A 21326-nucleotide genomic window follows, 5' to 3' on the forward strand; every position below is an offset into this window, starting at 1 on the left:
GAAGGTGCAGTTTCCCACAGCTGGAAGGATATGGTCACAGCTGGGCTGGGTACGGAATAAAGGCAGGAACATGGTCACTGCAGCCAGGCTGCCCACTTCAACTCCATCCTTACCGGCTGTGTGACCTATGGCAAGTTACCCTCTCTGTGCTCCATTTCATCTATAAAATGGGGGTACTGACGGTCCTACCTCATATGCTTGTTGTTAATGTGAGTACAGTGCTGAGAACAGTGCATGGCGCATGCTAAGTGCTATGTGCCTGCAAGCGATTCTGATTATCTGAACACTTCTCCCCTCCCCGCAACACAGCGTGTGTGTGTGTGTGTGTGTGTGTGTGTGGCCTCTGTCCCTGCCCCACCTCCACTCCCACCATCTCACACGCCTTCCTTCCAGGACATCTGACAACAGCAAACACAGAGCATCCCTCCATTCACTCACTCTTTCGCTCACTCACTCATTCATTCCACAAACGTTCATCAGACACCGTCGTCGGTGTGGGCCAGCCACTGGGCTCGGTGCTTCACAGCTTTATCACATTTAGCCTCAAGACAACCCTTCGTCCCTTTTTACAGAGGAGGAAGCTGGGGGCCAGGGCCGCTGAGTAACCTGCCCAGGTCACCGGCTGACACTGCAGAGCAGAAGTTCCACGTGTCCGACTGATGCCAAGCCCAGGCCCCTTCCGGCACCCCCCACTCCCCGCCTCCAGAGAGCACATTACAGCTCACGCGGCGCTTCCCGGCCTGCCCTGGACTCGGGCAGCCGGGCAGCGAGGGCCGGGCGCGGGGCCCCTGGGTCAGAAGTGCCCCCTGAAGGGCGGAAACACGGCCAGCACGGAGGGGCCCGGGAATGACGGCTCTTTCATGACCCTCATACCGCCACCTGAGAGGGAGAAGAGGCTTGGCCAGGGCTCCCAAGCCCTAGACGCCCAAGGAGTCCCAGAGCCCCCCCAAGAAGTCTGGGCTCAGACCTGGCACAGGAGGGCGGCTGCCTCACTGAGCACTTACTAGCACAGCGCTAAGGACATCATTCTTCGTATGTTATTGCTGTACGTTCCTCACTGAGTCCTCATAACTGTACGGAGCAGTCCCTCTGCTCTCCTACTGATGAAGAAACAGGCTTTTCGGGCTGTCAAATGCCCAAGGCCACACGGGGTAGCCCAGGCGGCCGACTTCAGGACTTGCCCCCTCACCCCTGGAGATCCCGCTCCCTAAGCCCAGACCCAGCAGGCCCTGCCTCTCCCCAGGAGGAGGCTCCACTCCGCCCCCTGCAGGGCGGAGGCGGCCTGGTCAAGCCTCCCGGGAGCTCCGCCCCACGGCCCTTCCAGCACCAAGTGGATAAACTGTGGGGCCCCGTGGAAAGAGACATTGTTTGGTCCTTTGTTCAGGAAGTATTAAGAGATTTCAAGACAGTGACAACAGAGCATGAGACCAAGCGCAGGCCTCGGGTGCCTGCACAGGCCACACGGCCCTGGCTCCTCCCCTCGGAGTCACCTGGCGGTGGCATCAGAGACCAGCCCCGGCTGAGGAGAGGGGGGACAGTCCCACAGGGAACCAGGGTTCTGCATTCTAGGTGGTCCCAGCAGCCCCTCCAGCTCTCTGGGCCTCAGTTTCCTCATCTGTAAAGTGACGTGCTCAACAGGATGCCAGCCACTGTCCCTTCAAGCCGGGAGGTGCAGTGTCAGTGCCGATGCTGATGGCGTGGGGAGGGCGCTGGGACGAGCAGCAGCGGGGAGGGTGGCAGCTGGGAGGGCGGCAGCTGGAGGGCCAGCACTCAGGGGACAGCCTGGGGCCCCAGGCTCCTCCAGCCTCCCCAGGCCACAGCTCCGTGTGTCTAGACGCGACCCACCCATCTGGAGGTCACCTGTGCGACACCTGAACGCACATCGGCGAGCCACACACGCCGACCCGCTCTGTCACATAAATACGTATATTTGAAACAAATGCAACTGATGCCACAAAATCCAGAGGCAAGTGCTCTTATTTTTGATTCCTTGGAGAACCCTCGGGGCCTGCCAGCTCAGGAAGGGGAGTAGAATATTCGAGAAAAACTAATGCAGAACTTAGTACCAGGCTCCCAGGACCATTCAGTGCTCCCCTGGGAGCCACTGGCCCAGCCCGGCACCTGACGGAGAGAACAGAACCACGGCACCGAGGCCTCCTGCTTGGAACCCCAGCTCTGCACCTACCAGCCGAGCAGCTCGGGGCCAGCACCTTAGCCTAAGTCTTAATGTTCCCCTCTGACCAGTGGAGCCCTGAAGCCCCTGGGAGCCTGTGGAGAATAAAGGAGAGGGCACATGCCAAGTGCAAGAGCACCATGCCCAGCACAGACACCTACAGGAATAGGAGCCAGCCCGAGTGCCACTTTCCACCGGGCTGAGCCGCAGGAAGCCGCCATGTTCCACTGTCGTTCACCTGGAACGGCCACGTGGTACAGCTCTACCTCTTATGTGCGGGCACTACCTCTACATCTATTAGCTCATGCCATCCTCTCAACAACCCCACGAGGTGGGTGTAGTTATTATTCCCATTTCTTTTCTTTTTTCTTTTTTAATCCTTACCCAAGGATATTTTTCCATTGGTTTTTAGAGAGAGTGGAAGAGAGAGGGAAAGACAGAGAGAAATACCAACGTGAGAGAAACACATCAATTGGTTGCCTCCTGCACGCGCCCCAACTAGGGCCTGGCCCGGGGAGGAGCCTGCAACCGAGGTGCGTGCCCTTGACCAGAATCGAACCTGGGATCCTTAGGTCTGCAGGCCGATGCCCTATCCACTGAGCCAAACCCACGAGGACGATTCCCATTGCAAAGGTGAGGAAACTGAGGCAGGAAGCCACACGGAGAGGGAGAAGAGAAGCTGGGATTGGAACAAGACAGTCTGGCTCCAGAGATTAATAACAGATTCCAGATGATGGACCCGATTCACCAAGATACATTTAATTATGTTCTGTAGCCTCAGTTTGAGAAGTCAGAGAAGTGTGAAATCCATTTTAGAAAGGCCTCCTCCGTGCAGACTAGTTAAAATTAAAAAAAAAAAAAAAAAGACTGGCTCTGAGACTCAGCTAACTGGAAAAATCCACAGTGAGCCGCACCTCATCATTTCCCGCTGACGGCAAATCCGAGCGGCGTTGCCAGGGCCTTATTTTGTAGCCCAACCTGGTCTGCCCGCCCTAACCCAATCTCGGCCCGGAACAGTGGTCACATTCGCCAAAAGCCCACTATGCCCATCTGTATTGTTGCGCTATTGTCAACTCCATGGGGATATGGCAGCCTCTCCGAGATTTCTAGGCTGGAACCAAGGCAAGCTTCCCCCTAACGGGTGTGCACCCACAGGGAGTCCTCGAGGCTAGCACCCGGTTCGTTGTCTGGGGACTGTGCTCTGACTTATGTCAACAGTCATATGAACAAGGCCTCAACTGCTCCCCTTATGAGGGTGAGTGAACGGATCGACCCTTGATATATGTGTGAGCCCTGGAGGAGGCTGGGAAGGGGCAGTAAGGAGGCCTGGGCAGCAGGGTTAGGAGCTGGAAGCCTGGCTGAGGACCACAGTCCCTGCAAGAGCCTCGCTCTCGCCTCCACCCTGGCCCTGGCCCTGGCCCTGGCCCTCGCCCTGCGGGAGGGGCTCTCAGCACAGGAAATGCTGCTCCCAAAGCAGAAACCTCCTTGCAGTCGACAGTGGAGAAGATAAAGCAGCTCCTGCAATACATAATTTCCTGCAATTTCTGCCTTTTCACCCTATCTTTTTAAAAACCATATTAAGTTCTTCTTAAACAGCAGGATTGCCTCAATTTGCATCTTTCTGCATGTTAATGAAGCTGCTGGAGAGAGCAGAGCAAACAGCCTTTCTCTCCTGGGTGGCCTGGCCTACTCTAGCAGTTAGCCCTCCCTGAGCCCGAAGAGGGCTGTGGAGGGCAGAGGTCAGCACGTGGGCCGAAGGCTGGGAGCCGGGAGAAGAGAAGGCTGCTCTGGCCCGGGGCTTGCTGGCAGCCCCTAGGGCCAGAACAGGAATGAGGCCAGTGCAAAATTTAATTTAGGGTACCCAAAATCTCAGTAATCTAAACAAGATTTTAACGTGATAGATTAAAAAGTAAAATTCAATGCAGAAACCGATGATAAATAAAATATCAAACATGTAAATAAAGCCATTTTACAAGCGAAGAAACCGAGGCACAGAAAGCTCAAGCAACTTGCCCAGCCTCACACAGCCGGTGAGCAATGACATTCTGTCTGGGTCTGGAGCCCAGGTTCCTAACCATTTGGCCCTCTGCTCACACGCTACCCCGAGAAGCACTTCTGAATAGATGGCAGACCATGGTGACATTTGTCTTCTCTTTAGAATTTGATGGGTTTCCCTAAAATCAGTTCCTTGTCTTTTTTAGTCAGAAGAAAAGAAGACATCATTAAAAACGATACCTGAGCGAACATTAGCCACCACTCTGAAATGCGGGACTCCCGCAGGAGGAAGTACAACCCGGACCTGGGGCTGATGTGGGAGGGCTGCTGCGTTCCCAGAGGGCCCCAGACCCCCAACCTGCCAGGGTAAGGCTGCAGAAGCAGGACAGCAGGTGCAGGGCCATCAGCGAAGACCCATAGACCAGTCATTCGAACAGACGGTGGGTGACGTTGGTCAAGGAGCCTGGCCTGTCTTACGCTTCGACTGTAATAACCACTGAGGTCAGGCTGGCTTCTCTCCGCCATCTCAACCACCGGCTTTTCTAACAATTCAATCCGTTGCGCATCTGTTGATTAGATCATCCAGAGGCTGAAAACCTGGATTGACCATCTTCCTTCCCACTCATTGGGCTGTGTGTCTGGGACACGGACTGAAATCCAGCAATTAAAGTTCAAGAGAGAAAAGATTCGGCTGTGAGGATGTTCGCTGCAGTATTAATTATATTGTTGCCCGTGAGAGAATTATGACCCCTCTGTAGAGTAGAGGGATAATATGCAGCTAGCAAATGCACGTTCTCCAAGAATATCTAATGACAGGGGGCAATCTGGACACCACATTCTACTGACAAATCAAAGAAAACTGGATTCTACATTCTACTAATTATAAGGGAAAAGCCATCTACGTGAACGCCCAGAAGAAGCCTGGAGGCGATCGTCAAATGTCAGCCCTGATTATCGCTGGGTGATTTTCTCTTCTTTGTCTCTTCCAACTTGTCCATATGAACATGGTATTTTTTTAGCTTCAGGGAAAATATGTTCGTTTGGTTTGGTTTTCTTTCTTTCTTTCTTTCTTTCTTTCTTTCTTTCTTTCTTTCTTTCTTTCTAACTAGAGAAAGGATTTCTAAGACAAAAAAACATCACAAACCAACTTTTAAAAGGGTGATGGTTGAATGCTGGTCACTCACCTTGCAGAACACATAGCTGTGCTAGGACAGCCCACACGTTCCCTAAACATCAACCTGCAGACTTCCGAGGCTCAGGAAACCTGCCCCTCCTCCCCCCTCCTCCCTGACTTCCTCTTTCTTATCCTTCTCCCTTCCTCCCAGGCTCTTCCCACCAGGAGGCACTGGCTCCCTGAGGGCTGTCCTGAGAACAATGAGAGTTCTGACTTTTTCAGGATCCAGGGTTGCTAGGCTCCCCTGCGGCAGGTCCCGCACAATCTCCCACCTACACCCTCGCCTCTCTGACAGGGTCTCTCCCTGCCCCAGGGTCTTAGCACAGGCTGTTATTTTTGCCTGGACCCACCCATCTTCCCCCAGGTGGCTGCGAGGGCTCCTTCCCGCTTCTGTATGTACTAGTATGTTGGCATTACATAGTACTGTCCATGAACTTTCCTTCAGAATAATACAGAATGCTATAAACGACTGTGATAAAAAGAGGCCAGGGGCCTGGCAGGGTTGAGGACTGCTGTACTGTGATGGCTGGTTGGCATTTCTGTCTCTCACGCTAAATTGGAAACTCTGGGAGGGCGAGGACGGAGCCCGAGCACATCTGCTGAAATGGAATGAATGAGGACATGAGCGGGTCTGAGAGGTGAGTCACGCTTGCCCGTGTGTGTGGGGACCTGACTGGGAGGCAGCGAGGACACGCTCACTGGCCTGGAACTAAGATCTGGGTGCCCCGCAGGCCTACGGGAAGCTCAGGGTCCCGGAAGGTGAGACTGAGGAGCTGCCCGCTCCCTGGGCCGCAGCACCCCTGCCTCTCTGCAGAGGCCCACCACTCGCCAGGCTGCTAAAGGCCAGTGACCCCACAAAGCCCGTAGCTGTTCATGGACCGTGGAGGCCCATGGCTTCACTGTGGGGGAGGGGAAGACTCCCTGAGGATTCTGGGTAGAATCCTGCGATCTTAGGCAGGCCACTTCAACCTCTGTGTCTGTAAACTGGGGTCAGCACCCCTGTCCAGCCTGTGGGGGAATCAAACAGACTGTAAACGGGAGAGCCCCGGTCTTCTCGTGAGGACGATGCAATCTTGGTCCGTTTCACGGGATAATACCGGCTTTACTGCTGAGCATAATTAAACGGTGATTCAGGAGCTTAAGCTCATCATTGTCAACACCAAGTATCACTGACTATTTTAAAAATCAAATGCTGATTGTTGGAACTGTCTTGGTATTTTGATTCTAGATGAGCAAGGCTTTTCTGCAACCTACCGAAGCGTGCTGGTGAGCATGCTGGCCACCCCGGAGTCCACTCTAATCCTTTGCGGGCCCGGCCGCCCACGCATCCCTGGGAGAAGGAGGGTTTGTCTGCCTCGGCAGAATGTATTCACTGGAGCAGGAAGCTCTGCTCTGGTGGGAACCCATCTCTCCACTCCACCCTCTTCCTTTGATCCTCCCACGGAATCGGGAGCTGGAACAGCGGAGGCAAAGCCGCTCAGATGTAATTATTTTAATTCAGCCAGATGCTGGGAATTAGTCTCTTTTCCTCGCAAGTATTCTAGGGAAAGACAGAACTCAGCCAAAGATGGCCCAAAGAAAGGAGCTGATGGTTCCAGGGAGGGGGGGGGGCCCTGTGCTGGAACAGCTTAAATCCAGGAAGCCGCTGCCATCCCTGGATGCAGCCGGGAGGGGGAGGGGCAGAGGGGGGTGTCTAATAGGTATTTCATTCAGACTGTTCACCAATCCCAGAAAACTAGACCAAATAACAGCACCCAGCATTTTCTAGAGCTTTAGAATTTCTTTAGAAAGCACTTTCGCTTTTATGACCTTATTGAATTATAAACTAGGCAGGACGTCACTGGCTGAGCTAGAAGCTTGGGGGCAAACTGAGGGGAGGCCGAAAGGAATCCAGTCTTTCCCAGCCACCCTGTAGAAGCCAGGTAGGCACAGTCCATCTCTAACCTCCCAGCAGCCCTCTGAGCCCCGGCATACAGGTGGGAACCTGAGGCTCAGGGAGCTTGACCAGAAGCTATCCTCTGTGTCAGCTGGGTTCCTCCCACACACAGGTGGGGTCTCATCCTCACCGGCTGCTGTGCTTCCTGCTCATTCAGTCACACGTTGTGATAGGTCATTGTGAGCACCTACTGTGCGCCCAGTCCTCTGCTGGTGGAGACATGGGGGAGATTGAGGCCTCTGTCAAGCTCCTCCAGTCCCACTGAGAGACACAGACCAGTAGAGAGACCAGAGCCGGCAGTGGCATGTGAGTAGATGTGGTTCTTACTATAGTGCCCTGCTATCCATTGTACCTCATTCTCCAACTGGAAGCAGTTGGGGACCCCACAGCCTAGAGGTTAAAGACCTGGCTCTAGAACTGGACTGCCTGCGTTCAGTCTACTCAGTGGCCATGTGACCTTGGGCAGGCCACAAGTTCTCTGCAAAATGAGGACCATAATACATCAGACATTATAATATACTAGAGGCCCGGTGCATGAAAATTCATGCACTGGAGGGGTGGTCCCTCAGCCCGGCCTGCCCCCTCACAGTCCGGGAGCCCTCAGGGGTGGGAGGTGATCAGGGGAAGGTGACGCCTCATCACACCTCTGCTGCTGCCACTGCTGGCAGCGCAAGCCTCGGCCAGCCCTGGTTACCTGAGCCTCGGGCGGCCCTGGGCAGCTGGGCAGCTGCCATCTGAAGCTTGCCTGCACCTCAGGCCAGCCCTGGGTGGCTGGGGGGCTGAGGGGACTGGGGGACTCTGGAGGCAGGTGGGCCCAGCCTTGCCGCACACCTGCCACCCTGGGGGGGCTGAAGGGACTGGGCACTGCCATCTTGTGGCTGTGGGCACCGCCATCTTTTGGGGCGGGGCAGTCAATTAGCATATTCCCTGCTTGTTGGCTGTGGTGCCGCCATCTTTTGGGGCGGGGCAGTCAATTAGCATATTCCCTGCTTATTGGCTGTGGGTACCACCATCTTTGTGATGTGTGAGGGTCAATTAGCATATTCCTTCTTTATTAGATAGGATCATACTACACATTACATTACATATTATAACACATCAGATAAACAAGTAGATACATGTAACGATTTAGCACAGTGTGTGGTTCAGAATAATCACTCAATTAATGTTGGCTAACAATTTACACCTCCATACCAGGAGTTCTCAAAGTATGGACTAGGACATTCCCCCACCCTCCACCCCGGGAAGGGGGTCCATGAGGCAGAAACTATGTTCATAATAATGCTGATAAGACGTGGAATTTTCTAGAAGTCACCCGACGGTGGTGTCACACACCTGACTGCAGAGCAGTCTCGCATCGAGCGGACTAAAGAGATGTGCAGAAATTAAAACAAGGCCACTCTTCTCACTAGATGACTTTTGTTTTGGAAATACAGTTATTTTTCAAACAAGATGTTATTTATGTTAACCAGTAGCGGGGTAAACTATTGCTATTCTTAAATACATGAATTCATAATTTAAATTTTTTCTAATCTTAAATAAATATTAGGAGCCAACAGACACAGTAGTTGCACCCACTTTGCACGAGGTCAGGAAACTTGTCTCTCCGCATCCTTCCAGGCCCCTAACCTGAGCTGGACCTGCCCACGGGGGGCTGGCTCCCCAGGTTACCCCAGGCTGGGTCTTGTGCTCACGCTCTTGCTGCCTCCACCTTTCCTCCTGGGACCCAAGTTCCTACCCGGGGCTCCTAATGACCCTAAAGGCATGCCAGCCAGGGTGGTTTGGGGCAGTGAGCCCGGGTTTTAGAGTCAGGCTGACCTGGATATGAACCCTGACTCTACCACTTCTTGTCCTTCATGGGGTGACTTAGCCTTTCTGAGCCTCCACTTCCCCACCCATAGAATGGGAACAGCAGCAGTATCTAAAATGAGGAGTGTTCAGGATAGGATCATACTACATAGGAGCAGAGGTAACTTGTGTAAAATACCCATCACTTGGCAAATAAGTACTGTTTTATCATTGTCATCAGCCATCGGGTCCGAGCCCCTGCGGCTGTGTCCACCACTGCTTCTCACAGCCGCACAGAACAACACCAAGGCTTCCCGGGACTGAGACTCTGCTTCCCAGCACGTGCATGCGCGTGTACACACACACACACATACACACACACGTACACACCCACACACACGTACACATGCATGCACACACACACACACACGTACACATGCATGCACACCCACACACACGCACGCACTCTCACACATACACCCCTACCACATGCCCTCGCTCTCTCATCCCATGCAGGGTGTCCCTGCTCTAGAGCTAAAAGTGAAAAAGGACAATAAATGCCAAGCGCCCAGGCTCCGAGACGGAAAGGCCCCCCTGCTGCAGGGTTGGCGCCAAGGCAGCACTGGCTCAGGACAGCGAGTGGTGCCATGACAGGGAGTGGGGGAGGCCTGGCGGGAGCCGGGGGGCAGGGCTCTGCTGCTGACGGCCTCCGTGAGGTAAACACGGACAGGCGTTCGCCTTCCAGCTCGGTGTTAGGGAATTCTGGGAGAGGTACGACTGAGGAGCCCTGTCTTCCTGTTCCCTCCCAGGACCACAGGGTCCCCCCCATACCCCGCACCCCACCCCCCACCAGGGCCCGCCCTGCAGTCCCTCTGCCACTCACCCGACAGTTGCTGAGCTCCTCGGCGGACAGGATGATGGTGCCGCATTTCTTCCCTGGGACGCCGCTGGGAGAGAAGGTGAAAGGATGGAGAGCCAGACAAAGACAGAACCAAAGCCTGAACACGCCCTGAATCGCCCTCCTCATCCTCCCCCTCCCCCCCAGCAGATCTGCCAGAGCCCCCCACCCCCCAGAAGACAGAGTCTCCGGAAACACGGTGCCGGGTGGCCTGGGGCACTGCTTCCTGGGCCAGGCCCAGGCCGGGCGCTGCCGCCGCTGCTCCCACCAGGAAAGGCAGCGTCTACACCGCAAGTCCTAGAATCAGAAGAGCATCCCGACTCACCCGGAGGCTTCCAGGCCAGGGGTTCTCAAACTTTCCATCCAGAGACCACTTCTGTGGGCAAAAGACCTTGTGGGCAGCCATCCCGCCCTCCACACAGCTGACCCCAGAACCCCAGAACGTTCCGGCTCCGAGCCGCTCTGATTCATCTCAGAAGAGCAGCAACAGGGAGTGACGCCGAAGGGCTGGCCTGCCCTCGGGGGAGCATGCCCAGCCTTCCTCCCATGACCACCTCCCCTGGACCAACCTGGCTGGGGTCTCCCTCCCAGAGAAACCCCAGCCAACCACGAAGCTCCTCGGGGAGGTCGGCCCCCCAGGGAATCTCGTCCAGGAGAGCAAGTTCCCAGGGAACTTGGCCAGCACCGCCTCCTCGTATTCAGGAGGGACCCCTCCCACCAGCACCCGTCGATCCCACTCCAACGTTTGGGACTAACAGGGGTCCCAGTGCGGCCAGGAGCCCTTGGGAGGTAGAAGAAAATGTCACATTGCCCAGCAGCTGCGTGACTTTGGGCTCATGACTGTACCTCTCTGAGCCTCAGTTTGCTTACCCGTAAAACGGGTATGATTATAGCACCCATTTTACTAGCGATTATGCACACACAGGCCTGGCACAGAGAAGGACCTCAAGGAGCATCATTTCTCTCCCTGCCCCTCTTTCCTTTATATCAGTGGTTCTCAAAGTGTGTTCCACAGTCAGCATGCTGATCCCCACACTTCAGGCCAGCCTCAGGGCCACCAGCACGCTGACTGTGGAACACACTTTGAGAACCACGGATGGAGCTCTTCCTCGCACCAATTCTCGGAGGGAGGGGCCTTCACACAGAGGAGGCAGGGGAGGCAGGGGAGTGGGTCTGATCAGCCGGCCCAGATCTCTCTGTATCAGGGGAGCAGGGGCCACTCTGGAGGTCCCCCTGCCGCAAGCAGGTGGCAGTGCCTGCCAGCTTGTCCCCTTAGACAGGGCAGCTGAACTGGGTGCCCCCCTGTCTGGCCCTTCCTGGTAGTAGAGAGATGATTTGTGGACCAGGTGATAAAACCCTCACACCCTCCTCACCCAGCACCTCTCCATCTGTCCCTCTGCCTCTGAGCCCCTCTCCTATTTCCCATCTTCCCTTCTCCTCTCCAGCCCTGCTCCACCTGCTCGGCCTTCCTTCCTGTCTCTCCTCCCCCTCCTCCCTTCCCTCTGGTCTTTCTCACACACCCCCTCCCACCCTCCGTTTCTCTCTCTAACTCCGGCTCTCTTTCTAATTGCTGCTTCTCTGCTCCCATGTCAATCAGCATCCACACCCTCCTGGGCTGTGAGCCCCCCTGGGTCCCCTGGAAGCCCCTCTCCCACATCCAGCTGGTCTGGTGGTCAGTCAGCTGCTGGGATCCCAGCCCCTGGGAGCCCTCCGCAGGCTCTGCTCACTCAGCCTGGTGCTCATCCTCCGGACGCACCTCCAGGCTGGACCCCAAGCCCAGCTCCCTCCCCTGCCCCCGTGGGGTCAGGACCCTCCCTCCTACCAGGAGAGGAGAGGGGAGGAGTGGGGAGGGTCTGCGTGAGACCAGCCGAAAGCAGAGGCCAGAGCGGAGGCTGGAGGCTGGCCGCTGCAGCTGGTGAGCAAACGCAGACAGTGAGGATTCGCTGAAGTTACTGAGAGGAGCCTGAGATCCAGCAGTGGGAGCCGTGGAGGGGGAAGGGAGAGGGAAGGGGTGAGGGGAGGCAGAGGGGGACAGAGGAGGGTGTGTGGTGAGAGGAAACCAGGCCAGAGAGAGGAAGGGAAGGGAAAGTGCCCAGTCCCTCTGACTCCTGTTAACAGCCCCTACATCTAGGCCCCACGCTGCTCACAGAAGTCCCGTGAGCCACTGGGGCTCCAGCCGGGATGGGGGCAGGGCCAGCTGCAGAGTGGCCCAACGTGCCTGAGTCCTTGAGGAGGGATGGGGCCCTCTGCCCCCCGCCAGGCTGAATGCACGGTGGCGGTGGCGGTGGCGGGAGTGGGACAAGGCCAGGACTCGGAGGCCCCTCTGGAGAGCTGGCGGGAGGTCTGAGGACTCCGGCCAGAGATGCCTGGGGACCTACCCGCTGGACACAGCCGGCATGGGTTTGCCCGTCCTGGAGTTCAGGCTGAACGCTGCTATCCTGTGCGGAGAGGAAGAGAGAGCGGGTCGTGAGCCAAGCTCCCTGTCCTGAGAGGCCAGAGCACTTGGCATCTGGATTCTTGGAGACAGGTTTCTGTCCTGGGTCAATCATCAAAAGGCGCAGGTCTTCTTCCCAGACCTTGTTGTAAAGTCCTGGGTAACGCTACCTCAGGGGTTCTCAAAGTGGAGTTCCTGGCCGGCAGCATCAGCACCGCCTGGGAATGTGCTAGACATGCAGATGCTCAGGCCTCGCCGGCCCTGTGGATCTGAAGCTCTGTGGGGGGGAGCCCCGCAGTCTGTGTTTACCAAGCTCTCCAGGGGGTGCGAGGCCCCTGCAGCCTGAGAACCAGTGGGCACCTCCCTGAGCCTAGGGCACAGGCTGCGGAGCGGGCAAGTGCTGAGGGACCCCATAGGGTCACAGAAGCAAAGCTGTCTGGCCCAGAACAGAGGCCTGGTGATCGGGAGCTGCCCACAGGCCGGGCCAAGACAGCCACTGCCCTTAGGCACCGGACCCTTCAGCGGACAGAAGAGGTCCCCTCCTCCAGCGACACCAAACATCTCACAGCCCCCACGGTTTAGATCTGCTGCCCCTGGAGGCACAGCTCCAAGCCCCCTCCTACCCAGTCTCCCTCAGTCCCCCCACGGTGCGCCCTTCACCTGAGGTGGACCAGGTGACAGCGGATAGAAACCTGACACAAGTGACTCATGGGCTTTTGACCCAGGCCGTGGGGAGCTGAGGGGGGCAGACACACACTCCAGACACACACTCACTCCTGGGTTCCCACATTCTATAAGCTTCAGAGCCCCCCTAACCTGGGTTTGCTCCCTATTTTCAATAAATGATAGCTATTATCATTATTTTCTGTGAGCCCAGAGGAGGTGACCTTTCGGGGGACAGGGAGGCGTTTCTGGAGGCCCTGAAGTTACCACACAGTTACTGGGGCGTCAGAGACAAGGGCCTTGGAGAAAGACCCCCTGCACACACACACTCACAGGTTCTGCAATTACTGATCCTGTGAGGGGACCGCAGCCAGTGTGGACTTGGCAGAGGCAAGTTGGGGGCTGATGCCCCGTCCAGCCTCTTCCCCCTTTCCTGCCCACCCTGCCCATGACCTGGGTGCTTATACCAGTTTTCAGGCCTCTCTTGCCTGGGCTCTGCTCCTGGGGTTTCCTGAGAAATGGGGACAAGAGGGGTCACCCCCACCACCTGGCCACCCTCAGACTGCACCGTGAGAAGCCTTGGGACTCCATCTCAGAGCCTGCTCAGAATAATGGCTTCCCCCTGCAAGCACTTAAAACCCCTAATGCAGGCCGTCGGGGCAGCGTGAGGTGGGGAGGGCCTCACTGTGCCCAGCTCCGGCCCCCGCCAAGGGTGAACAATCTGAGGAGAACCCTCCATTCAAACAAGCCCCAGCTCTCCCCTTCCGAGCTGTGTGGCCTTGGACAAGTTACTCCCCCTCTCTGGCTTGGGTTTCTTCCCCTCTACAAGGGGACAGCACCTCAGGGCCATCCTAGCAATATGGGGCTCTAACGACCAGCTGGGGTCCCTCCAAGGTAACTGGCTAAAAGCCCTGCAAGGGGCGGGACCATGGGGTCTCTTACTCCTCGCCCCTCCTCGCAGCCTGCCCTGGGCAGGGCTGGGCAGGAAGTTGGCCCGTCACTGAAGAAGGAACCCAAACAGGCCCACTCTCCTCTACACTTACGTCAGGGGCTTCTCCAGGCGGCTCCCGGGGGACCCCACAATCTCTCCGAGGGTGCAGAAGGCCTGGCCCAGGAAATCCTGCACATCCGGGGTACAGAAAAGACCAGTGTCGCCCACTCTGCTCACAGCCATCCAGCAACTGCCCCCGCCAACCCTCGCGCCCCCCCCAAACCCCCGCCAGAGGTGCGATGGCTCTGAAACGACAGGGCCCGCACCAGACACACACTCTGTCACAGGGAAGCAGGGCTGGCTCAGACGTGGCATTTAAGAGACTTGCAGAATCGCTGGGCAGTGACAGGTGAGACTCACGTGTTTGGATAAGTCTGGGCTCTTCGAGTCAACGTCGTATCTGCAGAAAACACAGAGGTGGTGAAGGGGTCCTGCCCAACCCAGCCCCGGTCAGGACCCCTGCGCCCAAAACACGGGCTCTGACCCCAGGAAAGCTTGGACGGGGGAGAGGCCAATGGGGTCCCCCCTGTCACCTGGGGAGAAGGGGGCTGCCAGAGCTGGAGCTAGACTTGTCCCCAAGGTCTCTCCTCACCCCCACCCCCTCCCGCCGCCAGGTCAGGTGGCTGCTCAGTGCCTCCCACTTAACTGAGAACAATGGGGGTGCTTTGTCCCCTCCCCCCCCCCCCCCCCCCCCACCGCTTCCTCTCCCGATGAGGCTGGACTCCAGCTAATAGTCACTTTTATTCCAGGCCAACCTGGGCTTCCTCTAACACCGCTGTCCCCCTTCCCTGGAAAGGGGACCCCTACCCAACCATAGGTCCTGCGGCCCCACCTCCCATCACCGCTTCCTCCCCAGCTCCATCCTCAGCACCAGCTTGCACTTACAGGTCGAAACGGAGGTTCTGCTTCTCCTCGAAGAAGTAATCCACAATGAATTTGCGCACGAAGTCGGGGTTGAGAGTGTTGTCGATGACTTCGGTGCGTCCGAACTGCAAGAGGAGACGGGGCGTGGACCCCGGGTCCAGGCTGGCAGCGCAGGGAGCCCTGGGTTCGGAGCCTCGGACCTGGCCCCGTGCCTGCCCTGTGACTACCCTCCTTCCCTGACTGATTCCGGTTAGGTGTGCCCTCATTTGATGCCCCCATGTCAATTCCAGGGCAGAGACAGGGATGGTGGGATGAGATGCCCCCTCCTGGCATCCACGCCCTTGCGTAATCCCTCCCCTTGAATGTGGGCTGGACCGCGTGGCTCACTTCTAATGAACAGACTAGAGTACAAGTCACTTCCAAGATGACGTTATAAAGGGCTGTGACTTCCATCTTGGGCAGCCCCTCTTCTCTCCAGCTGGCTCGCCCTGAGGAAGGCAGCTGCCGAGGTGTGAGCTGCCCTAGGGAGAGGCCCATGTGATCAGGAACTAAGGACAGCCAACCCACCCCTAAGAATCGGAATCCTACCCACAACCACCGACAACTGAGAAGTGGACCCTGCCCCAGCTGAACTTGTGATGACTGAGGCTCTGGCCAACACCCCCGACGATGGCCTGGTGAGGTAGAGGATCCCACAAAGCGGCCCCCAGACTCATGACCCTATTGTTTCAGTGGCTAACCCCTGGGCTAGTTTGTTACGCAGCGGTAGGTAACTAATACACGGACTTGACTTTCTTGGTATCCCCTGCAGCATATACGCTAGAATTTTTCACACATTAGACACTCAATAATTGAATCCCCTTAAACTCCCCCAAATGACGTAGGGAATTCACTCCCCATTTCTGGGCATCTGAAACACTTGGAGGGTTTGTGAAAACAAGATTCAGGCCTCACTCCCAGAGGTTCCGACTCTCAATAGGTTTACGGTGATGCCTGAGAATCTGCATTTCTAAAAACCATGCAGGTGATGCTGCCACTGCTGGTGCAGGGACCGCCCTTTGAGAACCCCTGGGAGAGTGACACTGTGGTACACGGGGCCCTGAGCTCCCAGGAGTCTTCCAGGCCTGGGAGGAGGGCAGTGTGGGCTGAGCCCAGGCCATCAATTCCATCAAAGCTGCTGTCTTACATCTATCTGTTCAGTGCACTAGACATTTTTTGTGAGATTTTGTTTCAAAAAGGGACATGGATAAAGATAAAGCGCAGGAGCCCGTACTTTACCCCCCATGACGGGAGGGCACTCTCCTGGGCCGTGGCCTTGGCCAGGACTCGCCATTTTCTCATCTTGACCACTGCCTCCTAGTTGGTCACCATGTGGGCCAGTGGCTGATGTGTGAAGACTCAGCTCCCGGAAGGCCTGCTCTCCAACGTCCACCCCTCCCCTCTGCTCCCATAATCTTCCTCACGTCCCCATCGCTGCACTTACCACACCCCTGACAATAATCTACGGAGGCTCGTTCCACCCCTAGACTGAGCTGCTCTAGCAACAGAAGGACCCAGGTTCTCCTCATCTCTGCAGCCCAGGGCCCAACGCTGCTCGACAGTCACAAGCTCACAGCTGCAGATGATTGCAGCACCAGGAACCGTGTTAAACGTGATGGAATCGTCCTGTGGTAGACTTTCCCCATGTTATTGATGAGAAAACAAAAGCACAGAAAAGCTAAGTCATTTGTCCAGGGTCACACAGCGCATGATCGTTGACTTCAAGGCGCAAACCCAGGCCTTCCGGCCACGTTCTCTAAGCCACATTGCGCTGCAGGGGCAAGGGCAGCAGGAGGGCACTGCTCCGGCGGCTGGCACACAGTAGGCACTCAGGAATTGTTGAATGAAGTAAGGCTGAGTGAGGAAATGGATGAGTGGGTTTGAGTCCTGACTTCATCACAAGCTAATTGTGGACTTGATCAGAGCCTTTGAAAGCCTGTTTCCTCAGCAGAAGATGGAGAATACTACTTGTCTTGCCTACTTCTTAAAGTTATCCAATCAGTTCAGTCACTAACTGAATGAACAGCTGTGAAGCACTTATGGCCCAGGCAGTGTGCTGGGTGCGGAGCTACAAACATAAACGGGACGTGAACCCTGTACTTAGGGGCTTCTCTCTCATTGGTGGGACAGCTCATAGACAAAGACTGACAATACAGAGCTCTAACAGCTGCCTGCAGGGCCTATGGCAGGGTCCTCCCCTGTGGCTGCATGAGAACCACTGGGGAAGTGGGAGATACGGAAACGTGCAGAAAAGTAGGTGCCTGGGTGCTCCTCTCCACACACTAGTCCAGATGTCCGACTTCACAGAGGTCCGCACCTTCCGTCATCTATGAGATACCTTACAGCTCTGCAAATTGTGGGAGGCGCAGAGTAATGCAACTGATTCTTGTCCGAAGGAAAACAGATAAATTTAGTAAGGTGGTATGCAATTGCTTATTTGATTACTGCCCTCTGGCTCCTGACCAGCGTTGCATCTATTTATAAATTCTTTTCAGCATTCCTGATTGGCCATATGTGTGTGTTATTTGAATTACAGTAAGTCCTCACTTCACGTCATTGATGGGTCCTGTGACTTTAAGAGAAATGATGTATAATGAAAGTAATTCTACCACAGGCTAATAGGTGTAAACAAGAGTTAGGTTCCCATGGCACCTCATCAAAATTATCACAAAACGGCAGTGAAAAGGGACCCTGGTTGAGGACCTGCGGTTTTGAACCAGTTGTAACGCTTACTGGTTCCCTCATTAATTAACGAGTTAAATCGTTGCCATGTGTTCATTTTATATTTGTATGGGGTTAATGATTTTACTTTTTTAAAAAATGTATCCTTTAATAGGAGCTTTTTAAAAACACCCATCCTCAAGCCCCACCACAGACCAATTAAACCCAGATCTCCGTGGGTGGGGCCTGAATGACTTTTTTAAAGTTTCCTCGGTGGTTCTACTGTGCAGATGGAGCTGAGCACCAGTGCCGGAGGAAGGAAGAAAAGGAACATGTACTGAGCCCCCACCGAAGCTCCGTAGACAAGCAGGTCATTACCCTGTTTGATTCTCACAACAACCCTGTGAGTTTTTTATTGCCCATTGCACAAGTGAGGAGACGGAGACTCAGAGGTTTAGTGACCTGCCCAAGTCCACACAGGTAGGCAGAGCTGGGATCGAAACCCAGGCATGTCTAACTCCAAAGGCCATTATACAGGGGCAGGCAAAAGTAGGTTTACAGTTGTGAGTCCATGAAACAGTTTATTATTGTATGACTATTTATTAACTAGAGGCCCGGTGCATGAAAATTCATGCACTGGAGGGGGAGGAGTCACTCAGCCTGGTCTGCCCCCTCTCACAGTCCAGGAGCCCTCAGGAGTGGGAGGCAACCCGGAGATCAGGGGAAGGTGATGCCCCATCACACCTCGGCTGCTGCCACTGCCGGCAGTGCAAGCCTTGGCCGGGTCTGGTTACCTGAGCCTCGGACGGCCCTGGGCGGCTGGGCAGCCACCATATGAGGCTTGCCTGTGCCTCTGGCCGGCCCTGGGCAGCTGTGGGGCTGGGGGACTCCAGAGGCAGGTGTGCGGAGCGGCCGGGCCCACGTGGGGGCACACCGGCCATCCCAGTGGGGCTGAAGGGACTGGGCACCGCCATCTTGTGGTTATGGGTGCCACCATCTTTGAGGGCGTGACAGTCAATTAGCATATTCCCTCCTTATTGGCTGTGGGCGCCACCATCTTTGCGATGGTGTGAGGGTCAATTAGCATATTCCCCCTTTATTATATAGGACTAGAGGCCTGGTGCACAAAATTCGTGCACAGGGGTGTGTGTCCCTCAGCCCAGCCTGCACTCTCTCTAATCAGGACTGCTGGCTCCCAACTGCTCACCTGCCTGCCTTCCTGATTGCCCCTAACCACTCCCCTGCCAGCCTGATTGATGCCTAAATGCTCCCCTGCCAGCCTGTTTGCCCCTAACTTCCCTCCCCTGCAGGCCTGGTCATCCCTAACTGCCCTCCTCTGCAGTCCTGGTCACCCCTAACTGCCCTCCCCTGCAGGACTGGTCTCCCCCTCCCCAAACTGCTCTCCCCTGCAGGCATGGGTTCCCCCAAACTGCCCTTCCCTGCAGGCCCAGTCGCCCCCAACTTCCCTCCTCTGCCAGCCTGGTCACCCCTAACTGCCCTCCCCTGCAGGCTTGATCACCTCCAACAGCCCTCCCTTGCAGGCCTGGTCCCTCCCAACTGCCCTCCCCTGCTGGCCATCTTGTGGTGGCCATCTTGTGTCCACATGGGGGCAGCCATCTTGTGTCCACATGGTGGCAGTCATCTTGTGTGTTGGAGTGATGGTCAATTTGCATATTACTCTTTTATTAGATAGGATAGAGGCCTGGTGCACGGGTGGGAGCCAGCTGGTTTGCCCTGAAGGGTGGTGTCCCAGATCAGGGTGGGGGTTCCCTTGGGGTGTGGGGTGGCCTGGACGAGGGGCCTGTGGTGGTTTGCAGGCCAGCCATGCCCCACGGCGACCCAAGCGGAGGCCCTTGTATCTGGGATTTATTTATCTTCTATAATTGAAACTTTGTAGCCTTGAGCAGAGCCAAGCCTCCTGCTTGCTCCATGGCAGCAGCCATTTTTGTTGGGATTTATTTATCTTCTATAATTGAAACTTTGTAGCCTTGAGTGGAGGCCTGGGCTGGCCAGGGTGTGTGGAAAGCTTGGCTTCCTCCATTGCCAAGGAAACCCAAGCCTCCTGCTCACTCCATGGCCGCAGCCATCTTGGTTGGGTTAATTTGCATACTCGCTCCTGACTGGCTGGTGGGCATGGCTTGTGGGTGTAGCTGAGCGATGGTTAATTTGCATATTACTCTTTTATTAGATAGGATTATTGTATCATTTTCTATAGGAACAACTGTAAATCTACTTTTGCCCACCCCTGTATTCTTTTATTTCATCTAACTGGCAGGAGTCTTCAAGCATTATAAAAATCAAATAAAGATGAGTTTTACTTCACAGGCATTTACAGAAGCTCCACTGTGTGCAAGGCAACTGGGAGAACTTCGAGTTGAATAAGACTGGGTTCCTGCCCCATCGCCTAAATTCAATCTAAATCTTATAATGTCTAACCCTTGTTCTAAGAGTTCCTGCATTCGCCTCTCCTGCGCTTTCTAATTCTTAATACCTCCTGTCTTCAGACAAAAGAAAAATTTCTCCTAATGGCAGAATCTTTGGTAAACACCCGGATTCAAGAGAATCCTCGGTTAAACTGGGCCATTCCTCTCCCTCAGTGCATCGCCTCCTCCCTCAGACACCTGTAAACCCTCCCTCCCACCCCCCACCCCCGAGCAGGACTCTGGATAAACCCCCGTGCAGACGGAGCCCGCATTCTTTGTGCACCCCTGTCTCCGCCAGTAAGGAAAACACCCATTAGGGAAGATGACAGCTGCTTTTAAAATGGCACTTGAAGCTGCAATAGAGGGGAATTCCCTAGAGATGGATCTGCTGCTGGAGAAGAAAATGGAGTTCCCCTGGAAACAGGACAGGGAGGGGGACTCCAAGGGCCCCGATATCTCCTGGAGCGGGAAAGGGGGCGGTGAGCCAGGCTGGGCAGTGATGAATTACCAGGGCTCGGGGGTAATTAACATGGACCCTGGCACAGAGGCCTGTGCGAGCCACAGCCCAGGGACTTCCTAAGGATGGTTTACAGCTTTCATTACTGGAGCTCATAACAAAGGAAATACATGCGAAAACTTGGATTTTTAAAAATCCAGAAGCCACCAGGTCCCTGTCAGGCCCAATTTACACCCCTATTAATGCTGGTAGGAACACAACTGAACTGATGTTCAAAAGACTCAGTGTGGCTGCATGTCATCCTGCATAGGAGCCCTGAGTTTTCCAGCAGGAGGGCCTTAGAGCAAGGAGGTGTTAGAGGGAGAAGCACACAAAGGCATGTGGTCTGTGTACATGGAGGGGAGGGTGGGTTAACCCCTCACCACCTGTGCGCAGAGCCGAGCTCGCCCTGAACACTTCCGGCTCCTTGGAAACACCCGTCCCTCCTCCCGGTCCTTTCTGAGCCCCTCTGTCCACACTCCGGGGTCTGAGGATGTGAGGGGCCTCACACTGCTCACAGTCTGGGGGCACAGGCCACCAAACCCCGTAGCACAGGAACTCTCAGATCAACAAAGCCAAAGAGAAGCCCCAAATTTTTGTTTTACCAAGTGAGTCTGATGCCGAGGGCCCTAGGGTGTGTGTGTGTGATTGGGGAAGGGACTGTCAATCGAGGAGGTGTAGGGGCCTCCCTGACCTTGGGGGCCGGGGCGGGGGGGGGCAGTCCCCCAGGGGGAGAAAGAAAGAAAATACAAATGAGAAAAGAGCCTGGAAATCCAGGCATTCGCCCTCTG

General features: G+C 55.5%; 1 protein-coding gene across 1 annotated transcript in view; it reads right to left on the minus strand.

Moving 5' to 3' along the window:
* The window catches only part of CPNE5 (copine 5), an 82558-nt gene that overhangs the window by 35370 nt on the left and 25862 nt on the right, over positions 1-21326 (minus strand). Inside the window, exons 4-9 of the mRNA XM_054722408.1 lie at positions 14938-15041; positions 14413-14452; positions 14105-14181; positions 12343-12402; positions 10290-10340; positions 9950-10013 (exon numbers count right to left, since the gene is read on the minus strand). Coding sequence (XP_054578383.1) covers positions 9950-10013; positions 10290-10340; positions 12343-12402; positions 14105-14181; positions 14413-14452; positions 14938-15041 — 396 coding nt within the window. The remainder of the gene's footprint in view (positions 1-9949; positions 10014-10289; positions 10341-12342; positions 12403-14104; positions 14182-14412; positions 14453-14937; positions 15042-21326) is intronic.

Source organism: Eptesicus fuscus, chromosome 10 (assembly GCF_027574615.1).
Source record: "Eptesicus fuscus isolate TK198812 chromosome 10, DD_ASM_mEF_20220401, whole genome shotgun sequence".
NCBI lineage: Eukaryota > Metazoa > Chordata > Mammalia > Chiroptera > Vespertilionidae > Eptesicus > Eptesicus fuscus.